This window comes from Medicago truncatula, chromosome 8 (assembly GCF_003473485.1).
Source record: "Medicago truncatula cultivar Jemalong A17 chromosome 8, MtrunA17r5.0-ANR, whole genome shotgun sequence".
NCBI classification, from domain to species: Eukaryota; Viridiplantae; Streptophyta; class Magnoliopsida; order Fabales; family Fabaceae; genus Medicago; species Medicago truncatula.
In genome coordinates, this window is record NC_053049.1 from 8,131,873 (window position 1) to 8,146,955 (window position 15,083).

The following is a 15,083-nucleotide window of genomic DNA, read 5'->3' on the forward strand; positions in this document are numbered from 1 at the left end:
CTCTGATATATATATATACATACGTTTTTTTTTTAAAGTCTAATTTTACACATATCTTAATCTCTCTATCACAAATCGCACTTTCTTTCTTTTTTATTCCTTGATCTCATGATCTTCATAATTCCTAAGAAGAAGGAATTTGAAAAAAGCATTAACTAAACAGATCTTAGTTTAATTCAGTAGGAAATATTCTGCCATTAACATACGTTAAATAACGCAGTGTAATTAACCTTGAAGAGACATATGATGAAAAGTGAAAACAATAAAGTCTAAACTCTAAACATTACTGGAAGACGACTTCTTTTATTGTTGAACAATTATAGAAGCACGAGGAGTGGTAAATAACAACTAGAAAGATGCCATTAATCAAGAACGATATACAAATGAAAAAAGAAAAGCATATAAAATTAATTCAAAATTTAGACGAAAAATAGTGTCCTAAATCAAGAACCCTCAAAAAGAAAAGCATATGAAAAATTAAAACCTTGAAGAAATTGATATCCACCGACCTATTTGTAGTGTTATTGTCGTTCATCATAACAATCATTCAAGATTGAGTAGTTATATGAATATTTTTGCCTTGCAAGGATGCATCTAAATTAAGCTTCAATTTTACCAAAGAAGTCTTAAATTGCTCAAGAGATTCCAAAGCCATATCATCAATAGAATGACCCCACCAGCAAGAAAAACATGAACTACTCTTGTTTCTCTCTTTTACACCTTCTAAATAATTATTCTCTTCTTTCAGCCGTTCTTCAATTGCCTCATGTTGAAACCTTAAGGTTTCAACTACGCCCTCATGATCCTGCTTCCTTTTGTCAGCGTCGATGACTGGGTTTTCCCTATCGAGAAAGTGTTTAATGACGGTGTTAGGGTTAGGGTAACCACAAACGTAGAGTTTTCCGTTTGGTGAAGTGATGATCATTGCAGTTTTTGCATTGCATAGGATAGATAGTTCTGTAACTTTGTTGAAGAGCCCTAGTTTGCGTTTTGAGAAGGTATCGAGGGGCTTGTTTGATTGTTCTGCTTTCTTGATTTTAATGGTTGATCTCTTACGTTTGTTGTTGCTTTTTGTTGATGTGTTGTTTCCGTTTGAAGAAGCCATTGGATCTTTCTTCCAAGAGGAGAAAGAGGGAAGAAAGAACTCAATAACCAAATATGAAAGAAAACTTTGTTTTGGTCCCAAAATATGGAACCGACTCTTTCTTTTATAGAAGAAATATATACACACACATTCTGTCTCGTTTTATTTTTACCTCTAATATATTTTAGTTTTTTTTTTTTGAAGGAACTCTAATATATTTTAGTTGTTTTCTTAAGAATATATATTTGTAATTTTTATTCAATATGCGTGTCATTAATGGCAAAATTGTATAAGATCATCGTGATATGATTCTATTATATTTGTGATCTTGCTCAAAAATAAACAAAATCTTTTGTCAGATATATGATTTTTTTCCGGTGAATATATTTAGCTACATGATCAACCATGTACCATCAAAAAAAAAAAAAACATGTACCAGAAGAAAAAAAAATATGGACCGATCAACCTTTGGACAAAAATATGACCATGTCTAAAAAATTTACAAACTTTAAAATTAAAAAAAGTATACAAACTTGCACAAAATTTAAGAGATCTGATGTAACTTGAAATACTATTTCCATAATCTGACTAACTTATTTAATTCATCTTGAAAATGTTGTTTTTTCTTTTTCTAATAAAATATTATTATTTTTGTCAAGCAGTCTGGTGGATCTAATTTAATTTTAAGGAAAATAAGTGGAGTGTTTCAGGTTCAAACCAAGCCCATGCATAATACTAAGCATCGTCCCTATCACATGGGAACAAACATTGTTTATTTTATATATGGGGATTTTAAACATTTTAATTTTTCTGGCAATGGCTAAAATAATCGATACACCTTAGCATAAGTGGTTTGGAGACGTTTACAAATATGTCTCTTAGAAAGACGTTATATTAGGGTTGAAGAAATAACTCAACCACTTTTTTTTACTTAGATCGTGATACTCGAAAGGTGGTTTCTATTTTTTATGGTCATCCTTACATCTTGTTGAAAGATGAAAATGACAATGGCACCCGCACTATATGTGACAATTTTTAAGCTTCTTGAGGAATGACATTGATGTAAAATATATGTTTTGGTTCGAAGAGGATAAAGAAGGACCGATGTGGTTGTATGTTAAAGTTGAGTAGATTATGTCGAGTCTTGGTCGTTATCTTATATTATGTTTATTTATCTAAATTGATGTAATTTTGCTTGAGTGTTATTTTAATGTTGTACTCCTTCCGATCATATTTATAAGCAAAAAAACAGTTTTTTATGTACATTGAATAATTAATGTATCTGATCTATAAATGTGATTGCATATATTAATCATTCAATGTATATAAAAAATGTTTTTTGCTTATAAATGTGACCGTATGTAGTACTATATTTTTGACAAAATTACATGTGGTTCTGTAACTTAATTTTGGGCAATGATTTGGGTTTTATCTTTTTTCCTTTGCATTCTTTACCCTTTAATTCATTTGCATTTAAGCTTTAAATTCATTGTTTCCTTTTCTTATAATCTCTCAATCTTCAAAATTATGATCTTTCATTTATGTTTGCATATGAAATGAATCTTAGATATGAAGCTTGAAATGCAATGGATCAACTTGTCTAATAAAATATGAATCATGCTGCTCCTTATTCCTCCAATCACAACCCGCCTCATTACTCAAGTTGAAAGAAATTCATTTCTGCAAATTACTAGAGAAAAACATTTCCCTATCACTCCTATGAACAACATTCAACCATAATACCATTAATATAGGACGATTACGCATTACATGGTATTGTAACCATTTAAATTTGGTGCTACCACCATTATAACGTTCAACTTCTCCATGATATTGATATTACTGCGACCACTCAAACATGGTGCTATCATCATTCTAACATTTATCTTCTCTATAATATCGAAGGGAATATACTCTTAAGATCATTCTTATTTTTGAAGGGACATTATACCTCAAGAGGGACTATGATCTTAAAAATATTTTTTATTTGAAAGGTACATAAATTGTCGAATGGACTATGCTCTTAAAACCATTCTTGATTCTTAAGGGACATTATATCTAGAAAAATGGATTACTGCCAATTAAGAACAATCTAATAAATGACTAAGAAATGCATCGAGCAGAGAAAAAAAATTCTAGATAACTCAATAAAATTCTTTAATATGTGGAATGAGCTATGCGAGCTCTCTATTTAAAGAGAGAATTCACAACTAATCTATGAGAAATTTGGGGACAAGTAACACTCCTATTAGATCGAAAATATCATTTAAGATAGGTTGGAGATAAAAAAAAAATGGATGAGGTACCCTTTATCACAAAGCTAACAACAATTGAAGCGTCTATTTCAACAAGTAGGGAATACATTGATGAACTTATAGCAAGCTCCAAGCCAAGATTGAGAATCCAAAGCTAGGTAGAGATGACGATAAAGATTCCTAAGTTGCGAAAATGATATCTGGAGTCTTTTATTATTCCACCATAATTTGATCTATTATAGATTCGGTGAGAACCATCAACATTAAGTTTCATTCATTTCCAACCTATTATAGTAGCGTGCAAAGCTACTATAAATTCAGTTTCCCTAAAGGAAATCATATCAAATAATTGCTGAGGTTTCTGGTTTTGTAATATTAAAATCACCTACAACACCGCAAAGAATTATATTAAACACATAATCTTCAAAATTTGAGTTGACTTCAACCTAATAAGTTATTGTAAAATTAACTTCATCGATGAGAATCACCAACGTAGACACGTAACAAATATCGATATTGAAAAATCAATTCAAAATTCAATATGTAAGTTTTTACTAAACAACATTTGAACATGTGAAGTCCGGATAGGAGATACAATACGGATACGATACTGCATCGATACGAAAATTTTTAAAAATCAAGATACGATATGGATGAGATACGTTAATAAAAAAAATTATATAATTAAATGTACAATATAATTATAACTTTTTTTTTTTGAAGAAGCTAAAATGAAATTTATTAAAATCATAATAAATCCTAACCAGCACAAGGAATGCTAGACTGGGTGTCGTATTATAACCATTTTTTTAATATGCAAATATATTACCAAACACAAGAAACCAGTCATGGGCTTGTAGCATATCAACGTAAATATAAATAATATTGACGATTAAGAGAGTGGTGATTAGTCAATTACATACACAATATATACCAAAAAGAGCACCATCAGTGCTATACAATATCCAAAAAGAACATTGGTAGTGCTATACTATATCGATCTAAAAAAGAAGCACTATATCGAAAAAAGAGCATATCAGTACTCAAGAGTTAAGTTATTTTAGTTAACATTAATCGTCTCAATCTCCTCTCCTCTATTTCCATCAACAAGATACAAAGCAGCTTCCAAATCTGGTTCATCCAAAGACAACTCTACTAACTCAATTACAAAAAAAAAAAAAAAAACAGAAATCAAAATAATATAAAAAAACACACGTATTCGTGCGTATCGGAACAAATAGAAGTATCCTTCGCGTATCCGGGATGTATCGGAAATTATCGAATAATTATTTTTTTTTAAAATAAAATTTAATATTCGGATACTCTACGATACGTATCAGGTATCGGTGCAGGATACGCGGAGCATACGAAAAAAAAATCCAAAAACGACGTCGTTTAAGCTTAAGAACAAGAACATGAAAAAAAGAAAATAGAAAATCCGAATTCTCTTGTTCTTTGTTGAATCAATCTTCAATCTCAAATCCCAATCCACACATCTCCTTAGGGTTTCAACTTTCTCACACTTCAATTTCTCTCTTCAACGATGCAACACAATTCCTTCACAATTTCACTGTAAAGCTGTTTTTCTCTCATCGGAACTCAACCTCATCGGTTTTAACTACAATTTCATGTAATTTGATTCGTATTTTATTCTATTTAAGCTTATTTTGATAATCAATTCTTTTAATCAGTTTATTTGTTGTTGTTTTAGCTTAAAGGATGTTGCAGTTTCAGCCACAAGGAACTTCTAAACAAACTTGTACTCTTCTCGCTGTTACCTCTGAAACACGTTCTGTTGAACAGAAGCAGTTACAGAATCAGCAGAAGTATCCTTTCCCTGAGCTGGTTTCTTCGGGGCGTCTCGAGGTATATAAATAAAATTCACATATATTTTAAGTATTTGTAGTATTGCAATGTAGGTTTTGAAGTTTTTGTTATGTTATGTGTTGCTAATTCTGTTTGAGGTTCAAAAGTAGTGGATAACTGATAAGCTAGCTTATAGCAGGTAAGCTAGCTGATTGAAATTGTTGTGTTTGGCAAAATTGAGAGAAAAAATGATAAGCTCTAAGCAATAAGTTACTTTTTTTTTTTTAATGGCAAATATGAAATATATATAAACACGAAGAAAGCGGGTACAAAGTCGAACACCAAACCTAGCTGCAAAGTCCGAAATGGAAAACGAACCAAGCAGCAAAGGAAAGAAAATAGACAGCCGAAAAACACAAATACAAGGCAGAAGCCTCCCCTCCCCAAACACGGGCAAGACGGGTACCACCACAGGACCCTACCTGGTCCAGCACATGACAGGCTGCACTTCCCACTCATAGAAGGAGCAAGAGCTAGCATGACACTTCGCCACGAACCATTTCCAAGCTAGAAACTTCGTCATATCCACCAAGGGCTCAACAGAGGTGCAGAGGCTCCTGCAAAGATTAAATCATTGGTGAGAGTTCCATATAGTCCACATAAAAGCATGCCAAACTAAGAGTAACCCTAACATGACTCTCTTACCAGACCCCAACCCCAAAATACCAGACCCCAACCCCAAAAAATTCTCAAACAGCCTAACCGGATGTCCGGATCGCTATGGCGAACAAACTCCCACCCCAACCAATGTTCGACCTCAACAATAACTACTTCTAAAATCACACATATGATTTGTTGTGATTTATAGACTCTGTAATTTATTTTACATTTTACACACATGACTCTCTTACCAGACCCCAACCCCAAAAATATTTCAAACAGCCTAACCGGATGTCCGGATCGCTATGGCGAACAAACTCCCACCTCAACCACCTAGCTAACTTATACCAAATCAGAAGGATGCTGGTACAAGTAACAAGATGCTCCCCCAACTCCACCGGATCTCCGCATAACACACACCCATAATTACCTTGATTGAAGATTACCCTACACCTCGCTAGATTTTGCCTGGTAGGCAACCGATCTAGGAGGAGCTGCCAGGAGAAGACCATAACCTTGGACGGCGCCCAAGATCAAGCAATAAGCTACTTGAATTGGCTTTTCAGAAAACGCTATAATCTAGTAAAAATAAACTATTTGCTCTTCCGAAAATGACTGTTACCAAATCGGTCTTTTTTAGTCATATGAGCTTATAAACTATAAGGTAGCTTAGTGTGCTTGCCAAACAGACCCTGTTTAATGTTGATACACTTTCAGTGTAAAATGTAAAATAAATTACAGAGTCTATAAATCACAACAAATCATATGTGTGATTTTAGAAGTAGTTATTGTTGAGGTCGAACATTTTTATTATGTGACGATTCACATATATAGCAATGTAGGATTAGAAGTTGAGAATAGGGGGGACATGCACTGTCAGTGTAATTATAGCGAGGTCTAATAAAAATTGAGTATTTGGTAGTTATTTCTAAAAAGTGGTTATAGGATAGGCTTAGATGACAATATGATGCTTTTTTGTCGGATGTGCATCTCCATTAAAGTTTTAGACGATTTTGTTATTTGTTGCTAATTTTGTTTGAAATTAATTTTAATAGTGTAAAATGTAAAATGTTTTATGCTGTTAATAAATCACTATCAATCATATGTGTGATATTAGAAGTAGTTATGGTTGAAGTCAAATTTTTAGTGATGTGATGTGACGATAATAATTGACTGAAAATGTAAAATATCTTTACACAGACGGTGTATATGAACTAAATCTATTTTGTTTTTGTTTTTACTTAAACATTGAAATAACATGTAGTTTTTTTTAATGAAATGAAGGTTCAAACTCTTTGCAATCCGGAAAAGGAACAGTTTCGTAAAGTTCTTGAATCGTGTAAACCAAATTTTGTTTACTTTCAAGGGGAGCAGTTACTGGATGAGGAAGTTGGTTCACTGGTTTGGCAAGGTGGAGAATTCTCCAACCCTGAAGAGATATCAGAGCTCTTCGATACCACATTACCGACGGCTGTATGTATTCTGAATTTTAATGCTTTTCTTTTGTTCTTTATATGTAATAGTATAGGGCAATTGATTAGACATATAGAGATAAGTGAAGAAATAGATTGGAGATTTTTTATGTTTTACTTTCTATGTTGTTAATTTTTGGGTTATTTATTGGTTGGATGTACTTACTAGTATTGATTGCGGGTGAAATAAGGAAAATTTTATTAGCTGTAAACTGTGAAGAATGTTAGATTTGTTTTGTTGCCTATAATTTTGCAGTCATGTGAAATTGAATACTGAACCAGTTGATAGAAGAGTTGTTGGTTGACTGATTCATGAGAGGAAAAATTTAGGAATAGTAGAGTATGTAGAATTTGTGGCATATAAGACATTGCTCAAGAATTTTACTTATAAGGCTTACCTGATTTGCATTTTGAAGTTTATATAATTTGTTTAGATGCTAATCAAACTAATAAGGCTTACCAGATTATCATCCCCCCTCCCCCCCCAGTTCGCATTGTTGGTGTGGTATTTTATTTGATGTAATTTTCAAAATTTCTTCAGGTTTATTTAGAAATCCCAAATGGAGAAAGTTTTGCAGAGGCCCTTCATCTTAAGGTATTTTGGTCTAAGTTGCTTGAGAAAACTCGGATATCAAAAGTCAACAGACTATCATTGTTGATTGTGATTGATGATAAAAGACGTGCTGCTCTCACAAGAATACCTTTCATTGTGGTAGTTTTATAGGGAATATTGGCTGATTCAGGTTGTTTGACTATGCAGGGAATCCCATATGTTGTATTTTGGAAAAATGCCTTTTCTCAATATGCTGCCTGCCATTTCCGTCAAGCATTATTTTCAGTGGTGCAGAGGTATGGTATCGTGTATTTGATTGATTGCAACTTGCATGCACGTGGTGCATTTACTATGAAATGGCTTTTTATATCTTAAACCTAACTGTTACACTGATGCAAGTCATACTGATGTCTGGTTATGGTTACATATATTTGACGACACATCCATGTAGCGGGTCATTATGAGAGGAATAACTCCTTGTAAAATATGTCATGGTAGTCATATATATAACTCATTTTTGTTTTGAATTATGAATGGCCAGAATTTTAAAATCCAGTATGACTTTTTCTTTTCTTTTCATGGAAAAAAACCTAAGAAACCAAAGTCGTACATTTTGTTAAGAATTTCAAAATATTACATATTTAATGCTGTTTTACTATTATTGCAGTTCATCTACACACACATGGGATGCTTTCCACCTTGCACGTGCCTCTTTTGAACTTTACTGTGTTCAAAATAATCAAGTACTTCCTACTGATAGCAATGATGCTGATAGCGATATGGGGCCACACCTTCTTGGCGAGTGTCTAAAAATCAATGTTGACCCTCCAGAGATGGATGAAGAAGATGATGATGAAGAAAGTTCCTCAGGCAGTCTTCCTTCTATTCAGATACATGATGATGAAGTGAACTTGAGATTTCTCATCTGTGGTGCTCCTTCCACTGTTGTAAGCTTCTTTGGAATTCTACTTCCTGTTTTTTTTTTGCTAAAACGACGCTTCAGCATTTGTAATGATTTATATAAAGTAAATATTTGCACGCATTGACACACCCAAAAATGTATGTTGAAAATATGTTTTGTTAAATGTTGAACAAAGTAATGTGGTTTGTCAAAATGAGACAAAAGAAAGGATCAAAAGCACACATATAACAATACTTGTATATGTAGTTGTTATTCAAATAAAACATCCACGGCAGACAGTCTTTTCCAATTATAAATGGTTTTGTTTATTTTCAGGATGAGTCATTGCTGAGATCTTTGGAGGATGGACTCAGAGCTCTCTTAACTATTGAAGTATGTTTACTGTATCATTTGATTGAATTTATCTTCTTTGAATAAAATTCCATTTTACAAAAATCTTAAAATAAGCACAAGCCTTTGAATTAATGAAAAAAAGTTTACTGTGAATCTAAGCTGGACTGCTGTTTACTTATCACGTCCAATCTTGTGGCCTTTCCATGAAAGCAATAGAACATAAAAGACAACTTCCTGTTTGTTGAGTGGCTTTTTACCAGTCTCTTGTCTGAGAACTTTTGTTGCAATTTTTCATGGGGTTCCTTAGTTTTCTTCTTCTTATCTTTTCAGATGCGTAGTTGCAAGCTCCATGGCAAGTATAGGTATGTTGATAAGACTTGCATATGACTAGTACTACCTACCAATTATTACTCGTCTTATTTTTTCTTCAAATTATTTTATCTTCATTTTATTTTTCATTAGGATTTCATTAGAAGTTTGAATATTGATTGCCACCTTGTAACATATACCTTTATGCTGTTGTATAGTGCCCCTCCACCACCACTTCAGGCAGCTTCTTTTTCTCGCGGAGTTGTGACCATGCGATGTGATATATCAACCTGCAGTTCTGCACATATCTCACTTCTAGTATCTGGCAGTCCACAAGCCTGTTTTAATGATCAGGTACCCTCCAAGTGTCAATGCACTGTGTTTTTATTACTCAAACAAACAACCAATGTTATCTGCCCATGCTATTTAATTGTTTAGTTTAAATCTTACATTGCTCTTGCATAATAATTTATGTGAACATATATAATATATTCCTGTGCTTTAGATTATTTTTTTATTTTAAATATGTTATATAACAATTTTGTCTTCAGAATTGAAGTTAAAACTTTGAGTGGAAAGAAACAGTCCTTTGACCATTTTTCCATTAAATTGTCTAATTTTACATTACCTATTTAATTATATATTAAATCAACGGTTCACATCTGAAGTGTTTTACATTACCTATTTAATTATATATTAAATCAACAGTCCACATCTGAAGTGTAATATATGCAATATTATGCAAGAAACTATTACATGATGAAATTTTTGGATTCTTATTCTTTGGCTGATCTGTTTTGCTTTTGACCTTTTAGCTTTTGGAGAATCATATAAAAAATGAGATAATTGAGAAGAGTCAAATAGTTCATGCACGACTCAACGGTGAAGCAAACACACAGATTATCTCTGAACCTCGCAGATCTGCTTCAATAGCTTGTGGAGCAACTATATTTGAAGTTAGCATGAAGCTTCCTCAATGGGCTTTGCAGGTTTTAATCACATTCTTTATTGCTATACTATCTGTATAAGCGTTGTTTTATCAAATAAATTGTGATTTCTTCTTGCTAGTTTCTTATTGGGAGATTCATCAATATTCAAGTCCTATATATGCTTTACCTGATTATTATTATTATTATTTTAAAAAATTTTAAGAACAGTTTTATTATGAAAACAGAAGCCATTTCTCTTTATTTTTTTAGTGTTCGATAAAGTAAAAAGACTTATAAGTTGAATTTTCATCGAATACTCCTCCATTTATCTTTAAAAAGAATATTGTAGCAGAGTTTATTAGGACAATTAATGCTGATATAACATGATAAGGATTTGAAATGCTGAGGCAAGGATTTCTTGGGTTGAGATAATAGAAAGGGAATCTGAGAGGTAGTCTCTAGTGTTGAGTGAGTCACTTGAGGTCAGATGTATCCTTTTATCCAATTTTTCTGCTCAAAATGCTTTGACATCAAAGTATGCAGCATGACTGATTAGATTGTTGTATTGCCACTGCCTCTGATCAAAGTATGCTCGCCTTACTTTTATAAGAATGAGAGTACAACTTGTTGACTCGCCTTACTTTTATAAGAATGGTTCATACACAATGGGTCGGCTTTCTATAGTAGAGCAGTGAAGTGCTCCCTGTTTTCAAATTGATTGATCTATATTTCTGTGGTAAATAATGAATTGGAAGCAGGATGTTGCCAATGTTTTCTTGCCTATAAATACACGGATGTTGAGTATAGCACCTAAGGCTTTGTATCTTATAAGAATAACTTATGTTTGGACATAGAATTCCATTTCTTATTCTAATTGGAATTCTATGTCCAAACATATTTACTTGTGTTCAAATTCTTAACTAAACATATTGTTACTTTCTTCAGATTTTGCGACAGCTAGCACCTGATGTTTCTTATCGAAGTTTAGTTGCACTTGGCATTGCTAGTATTCAAGGGTTGCCTGTAGCCTCTTTTGAGAAAGATGATGCGGAGCGCTTACTTTTCTTCTATCAAAGCTCTGCGAAAGATGGATGTGATAACGGCAATATAGTTTTCAGCAGGCCCCCCGTTTGGTTGAAGCCTCCCCCTCCTACAAGAAAGAGGTGTGAATCAAGCCAAGGGGCTAGCCCTGACATCCACAATGATGAAGAGGAAAAGGATAGGAAAATGGTGAATGGGATTAGCACACCATTAACTCCAGCTAGGCAGAGATTAAAAGTATCAGCAATGAGGCCAATTCCTCATGTTCGACGCCATAGAATGACACCTTTTAGTGGACCTTCTGGCGTAAATGGCTTTGGTGGTCCCCATGTTGAGGCTTATGTGCCACTTGTCCCTGTGAAGCGCAGTAGTATTGGATCATCATCTGCAACACAGAGAAAATCTTTTTCAAGCTCATCTCAACCTAAGCAGGTTATTTCATTGAATCCATTACCGTTGAAGAAACATGGCTGTAGCAGAGGCTCGGTACAGACTTGCTCTGAGGTGAGTTTTCCTATGTCCATTGTTTTTAATATCCTTCAGTATCATTAGATGCCTAGTATGATACTGTGGTCTCCAAAGTTTTACTTGTGCTAAGATTTTGATGTAGTGCATTACTACATACTAACCAAAGTGACGTAAGGATTTTTTGATTTAAAAAACCTCACGAATCATGTGATCAATTCTTTGACAGGTATCATTTAAAAAAAAATAATCTTTGACGTAAATGACTTGAAAATTTCTACTTTTAAAACTGAAGCCTATAAATGCTATATATGTTAAGATATTGACTGTTGTATTTAGCAAAAGAGATTTGAGATTTAGTAGTGTTCCAATATTAATGTAATACGACTTTGTTAACAATTATAATTAAAGACCTGGTGATGTATGCACATTTAATTCATATCAAATTATCAATTATCTTATTTTGGAAAGTAGAAAAGTTCTATCATCTGTATGTCTTAATTCAATGAGATATTATGCAAATATGAACTGGATTATGTTATTATATCAAAATATTCCACCACATTCTAGAGTATTCTCAAAATTGATACGAGAATTGAAGTTAGTTATTCTCGTAGGATGAAATATTTTATTTTCACTTTCTTATTAATTTCCTATTCATGAATTTTTTAAATTACACATTTTTTGGAAAGGAATTATCCTAAACATAAATAAGCCATATTGCGTTTAATCAATCTCTCTATGATGCAAACATTCAATGAGAATCCATATTCCATAATACATCCGTTTCTTTTTTTGGTTACTTCCAAAAAAATTTAAACCATATTCCATCAAATGGTGTTATCCTAAATATTACTGAACCATACTGGATTAGTCAAACTCTAATGCAAACGTCCAATGGATTAGTTAAATTTAGACCAATTTAAAAGTTGTAACTTTCACTGTAGGAGGAATTTATTAAAGATGTCATGGAGTTTCTGATTCTCCGGGGGCATAGCCGACTGATTCCCCAAGGTGGGCTTGCCGAGTTCCCTGATGCCATTCTAAATGGAAAACGCCTTGATCTCTACAACTTATATAAAGAGGTGAGTCAGTGAAATTGTGTTTGTGGAGAACTATTATGGATGATTTTTTGTGTAGATTTGTTTTTGAATTTGTTGGTTTTCTTAGGTGGTTACAAGGGGAGGATTTCACGTTGGCAATGGCATCAACTGGAAGGGACAAATCTTTTCAAAAATGGGAAATTACACATCAACAAATAGAATGACTGTATGTTCTATGCCTTTGTGTATATTCCGTGCTTGTGTGGTTCATTGTTACGATTTTGTTGTTTTGATTCTGGAATTGCACTTCAAAACTTTTAAGATCCATAATACATGGGCTTACATAAGTCATTGAAAACTCTTTTAACTTCCCAATTAGTAAATAATCGAACATGATTATAATTTATATCTTATGTCAAATTAACCGGCAGCTAAGCTTTTTTTCCCATGATGTTTCTTCTACAGGGAGTTGGAAATACACTCAAGAGACATTATGAAACCTACCTTTTAGAATATGAACTAGCTCATGATGATGTGGATGGAGAATGCTGCTTGCTGTGTCACAGGTTTGTACTACTTTTTAAGCCAATGAAGCTATGCAGTTGCTTTTTGTATGGTTCCCTGTAGATTATGTACTTACATTATCTCCCTGTTGTTAAGGAGTAATAATTTATCTCATTTCATGATGATTAACAGCCAAACGTGGCTGGGTATTGATGTGTTTGCAAGTAGCAGCAGCTAATCTCATTTTTTGTGAATGTTTTCTTTACAATCTTTTTACTGTTCAACAGTAGTGCTGCTGGGGATTGGGTGAATTGTGGCATATGTGGTGAGTGGGCCCACTTCGGCTGTGACAGAAGGCAGGGTCTTGGCGCATTTAAGGTATTGCATCATCTCATACAATTGTACATGAAGAGTCAATAATGTTATCCAATGCAAAACAATGTATTATATTAAGGATTCATTTTTATTTTCTTTCACAACTTTTGCAGGATTATGCAAAAACAGATGGGCTGGAATATATATGTCCTCATTGTAGTGTTACGAATTTCAAGAAAAAACAAAGTGTTGCAAATGGGTATTCTCAAAGGTCAATGTCGTCACGACTCCTTTGATGTAGTTTCATCCGCCCACTTCTGGAATAGGGGACAACTAGTTTGTCCCTTTGTTGATTTGTCTGTAATCACTATCTCTTAGATAGATTAGCGAAATATAGGATTAAAAAAAATGAGAATTAGGTTTAATCGACACAAATGTCAGTATGTCAATAGGAGTAAGGCTTTCCTCAACACCCTCTACCTTTGTTCTTGATTTAGGGGAACAAAATTTACTAATTTAGATTATGGAACTTCTTACCAGTTTGAACTATGATTAAGCTCTCCATTATGAGCAGTAATTTGAAGTATACTTTATTCTCATTGTCCTACTGTACTGAAGGGATAATGTATAGTCTTAGGCATTGAGCATGTTTATATGGTTGAATTTAATAGATCATTTTTTAAGTCTTTCTATTCATGCACGGGCATTTTTGCATACTCATTGTTCAGCACAATACTGGAAAATATTTAGACTAACTTGAGTGGTGATCATATGGAGCTGTAGTTCAACAAAAAGTAAAATTTTATAAAGGAGACTGAAATTTGGGACATTCAATTTGAAGACTATGGCTGTTTAAGTGCCAGGTGATGTTTAAAGAGTTCAAGTTTTTTGACAGTACAAAAAAGAATTGAAGTTAATTAAATTGATTTGCATCATTGAAGTAAGATTTTGAGTATACAAATAATGTGAAATTATTTCTTCAGGTATTTATAATTCTTTGAATGTTTTAATATTTTATAGTTTTGAAGTAGATTCTTATGTTAATTTTATAAATAAATCTGTTAAAAGGGACAAGGACTCGAGAGGTTGTTGTTGATTCAGATTGATGTTCTTCTTCATTAAAAGGGAGTGAAAAATTCAAGACTCAAAGTTGAAGACAATGTGAAAGTGAAAGAAAAAAAATATAGTGTGAAAAGACCATGATAAAATCTATACTCATCTTTAATCTAACTGTAAAAATTAATTGATCCATGGTGAGAAAGGATTCACATGTTAAATGCCACCAATTCATGATATTCATGCACTGATTTTTATTTTTATTCTTTTGTTTGGTACGAAACAGTTTAACCATAAAATTCTTAAATTAATTGTATGTCTGGTTCCATGGGTGAA

General features: G+C 33.0%; 2 protein-coding genes across 3 annotated transcripts; one reads left to right on the plus strand and one right to left on the minus strand.

The window, feature by feature from the left end:
* Window positions 1-547: 547 nt before the first annotated feature.
* Window positions 548-1,105, minus strand: LOC11445923 (agamous-like MADS-box protein AGL29). Its single transcript, XM_003627385.1, has one exon. The coding sequence runs from the start codon at window positions 1,103-1,105 to the stop codon at window positions 548-550; it is 558 nt and encodes a 185-aa protein (XP_003627433.1).
* A 3,610-nt stretch (window positions 1,106-4,715) lies between these two features.
* Window positions 4,716-14,381, plus strand: LOC11445678 (AT-rich interactive domain-containing protein 4). 2 transcript variants are annotated; one of them, XM_024773198.2, is made up of 16 exons: window positions 4,716-4,969; window positions 5,051-5,205; window positions 7,090-7,278; window positions 7,819-7,872; window positions 8,038-8,126; window positions 8,498-8,777; window positions 9,068-9,124; window positions 9,416-9,441; window positions 9,607-9,748; window positions 10,210-10,383; window positions 11,269-11,868; window positions 12,777-12,914; window positions 13,000-13,098; window positions 13,338-13,438; window positions 13,664-13,754; window positions 13,865-14,381. In XM_024773198.2, exons 2-16 carry the CDS (start codon window positions 5,059-5,061, stop codon window positions 13,985-13,987), a joined length of 2,310 nt encoding a protein of 769 aa, XP_024628966.1. In that variant the 5' UTR covers window positions 4,716-4,969; window positions 5,051-5,058; the 3' UTR covers window positions 13,988-14,381. The 2 variants fall into 2 exon arrangements, with proteins under 2 accessions (XP_024628966.1, XP_003627434.1); XM_003627386.4 differs by having other exon boundaries at window positions 9,416-9,447; window positions 9,613-9,748; window positions 13,865-14,374.
* Window positions 14,382-15,083: the final 702 nt, after the last annotated feature.

What these genes read in the sequence shown, in the direction of transcription:
- LOC11445923 (XM_003627385.1), bottom strand. Translation starts at nt 1,105, where the DNA reads ATGGCTTCTTCAAACGGAAACAACACATCAACAAAAAGCAACAACAAA.
- LOC11445678 (XM_024773198.2), top strand. Translation starts at nt 5,059, where the DNA reads ATGTTGCAGTTTCAGCCACAAGGAACTTCTAAACAAACTTGTACTCTT. An exon ending in CGGTACAGACTTGCTCTGAG is followed by an intron (nt 11,869 to 12,776) that starts GTGAGTTTTCCT and finishes CTTTCACTGTAG; the next exon opens with GAGGAATTTATTAAAGATGT. An exon ending in TGCTGCTTGCTGTGTCACAG is followed by an intron (nt 13,439 to 13,663) that starts GTTTGTACTACT and finishes ACTGTTCAACAG; the next exon opens with TAGTGCTGCTGGGGATTGGG.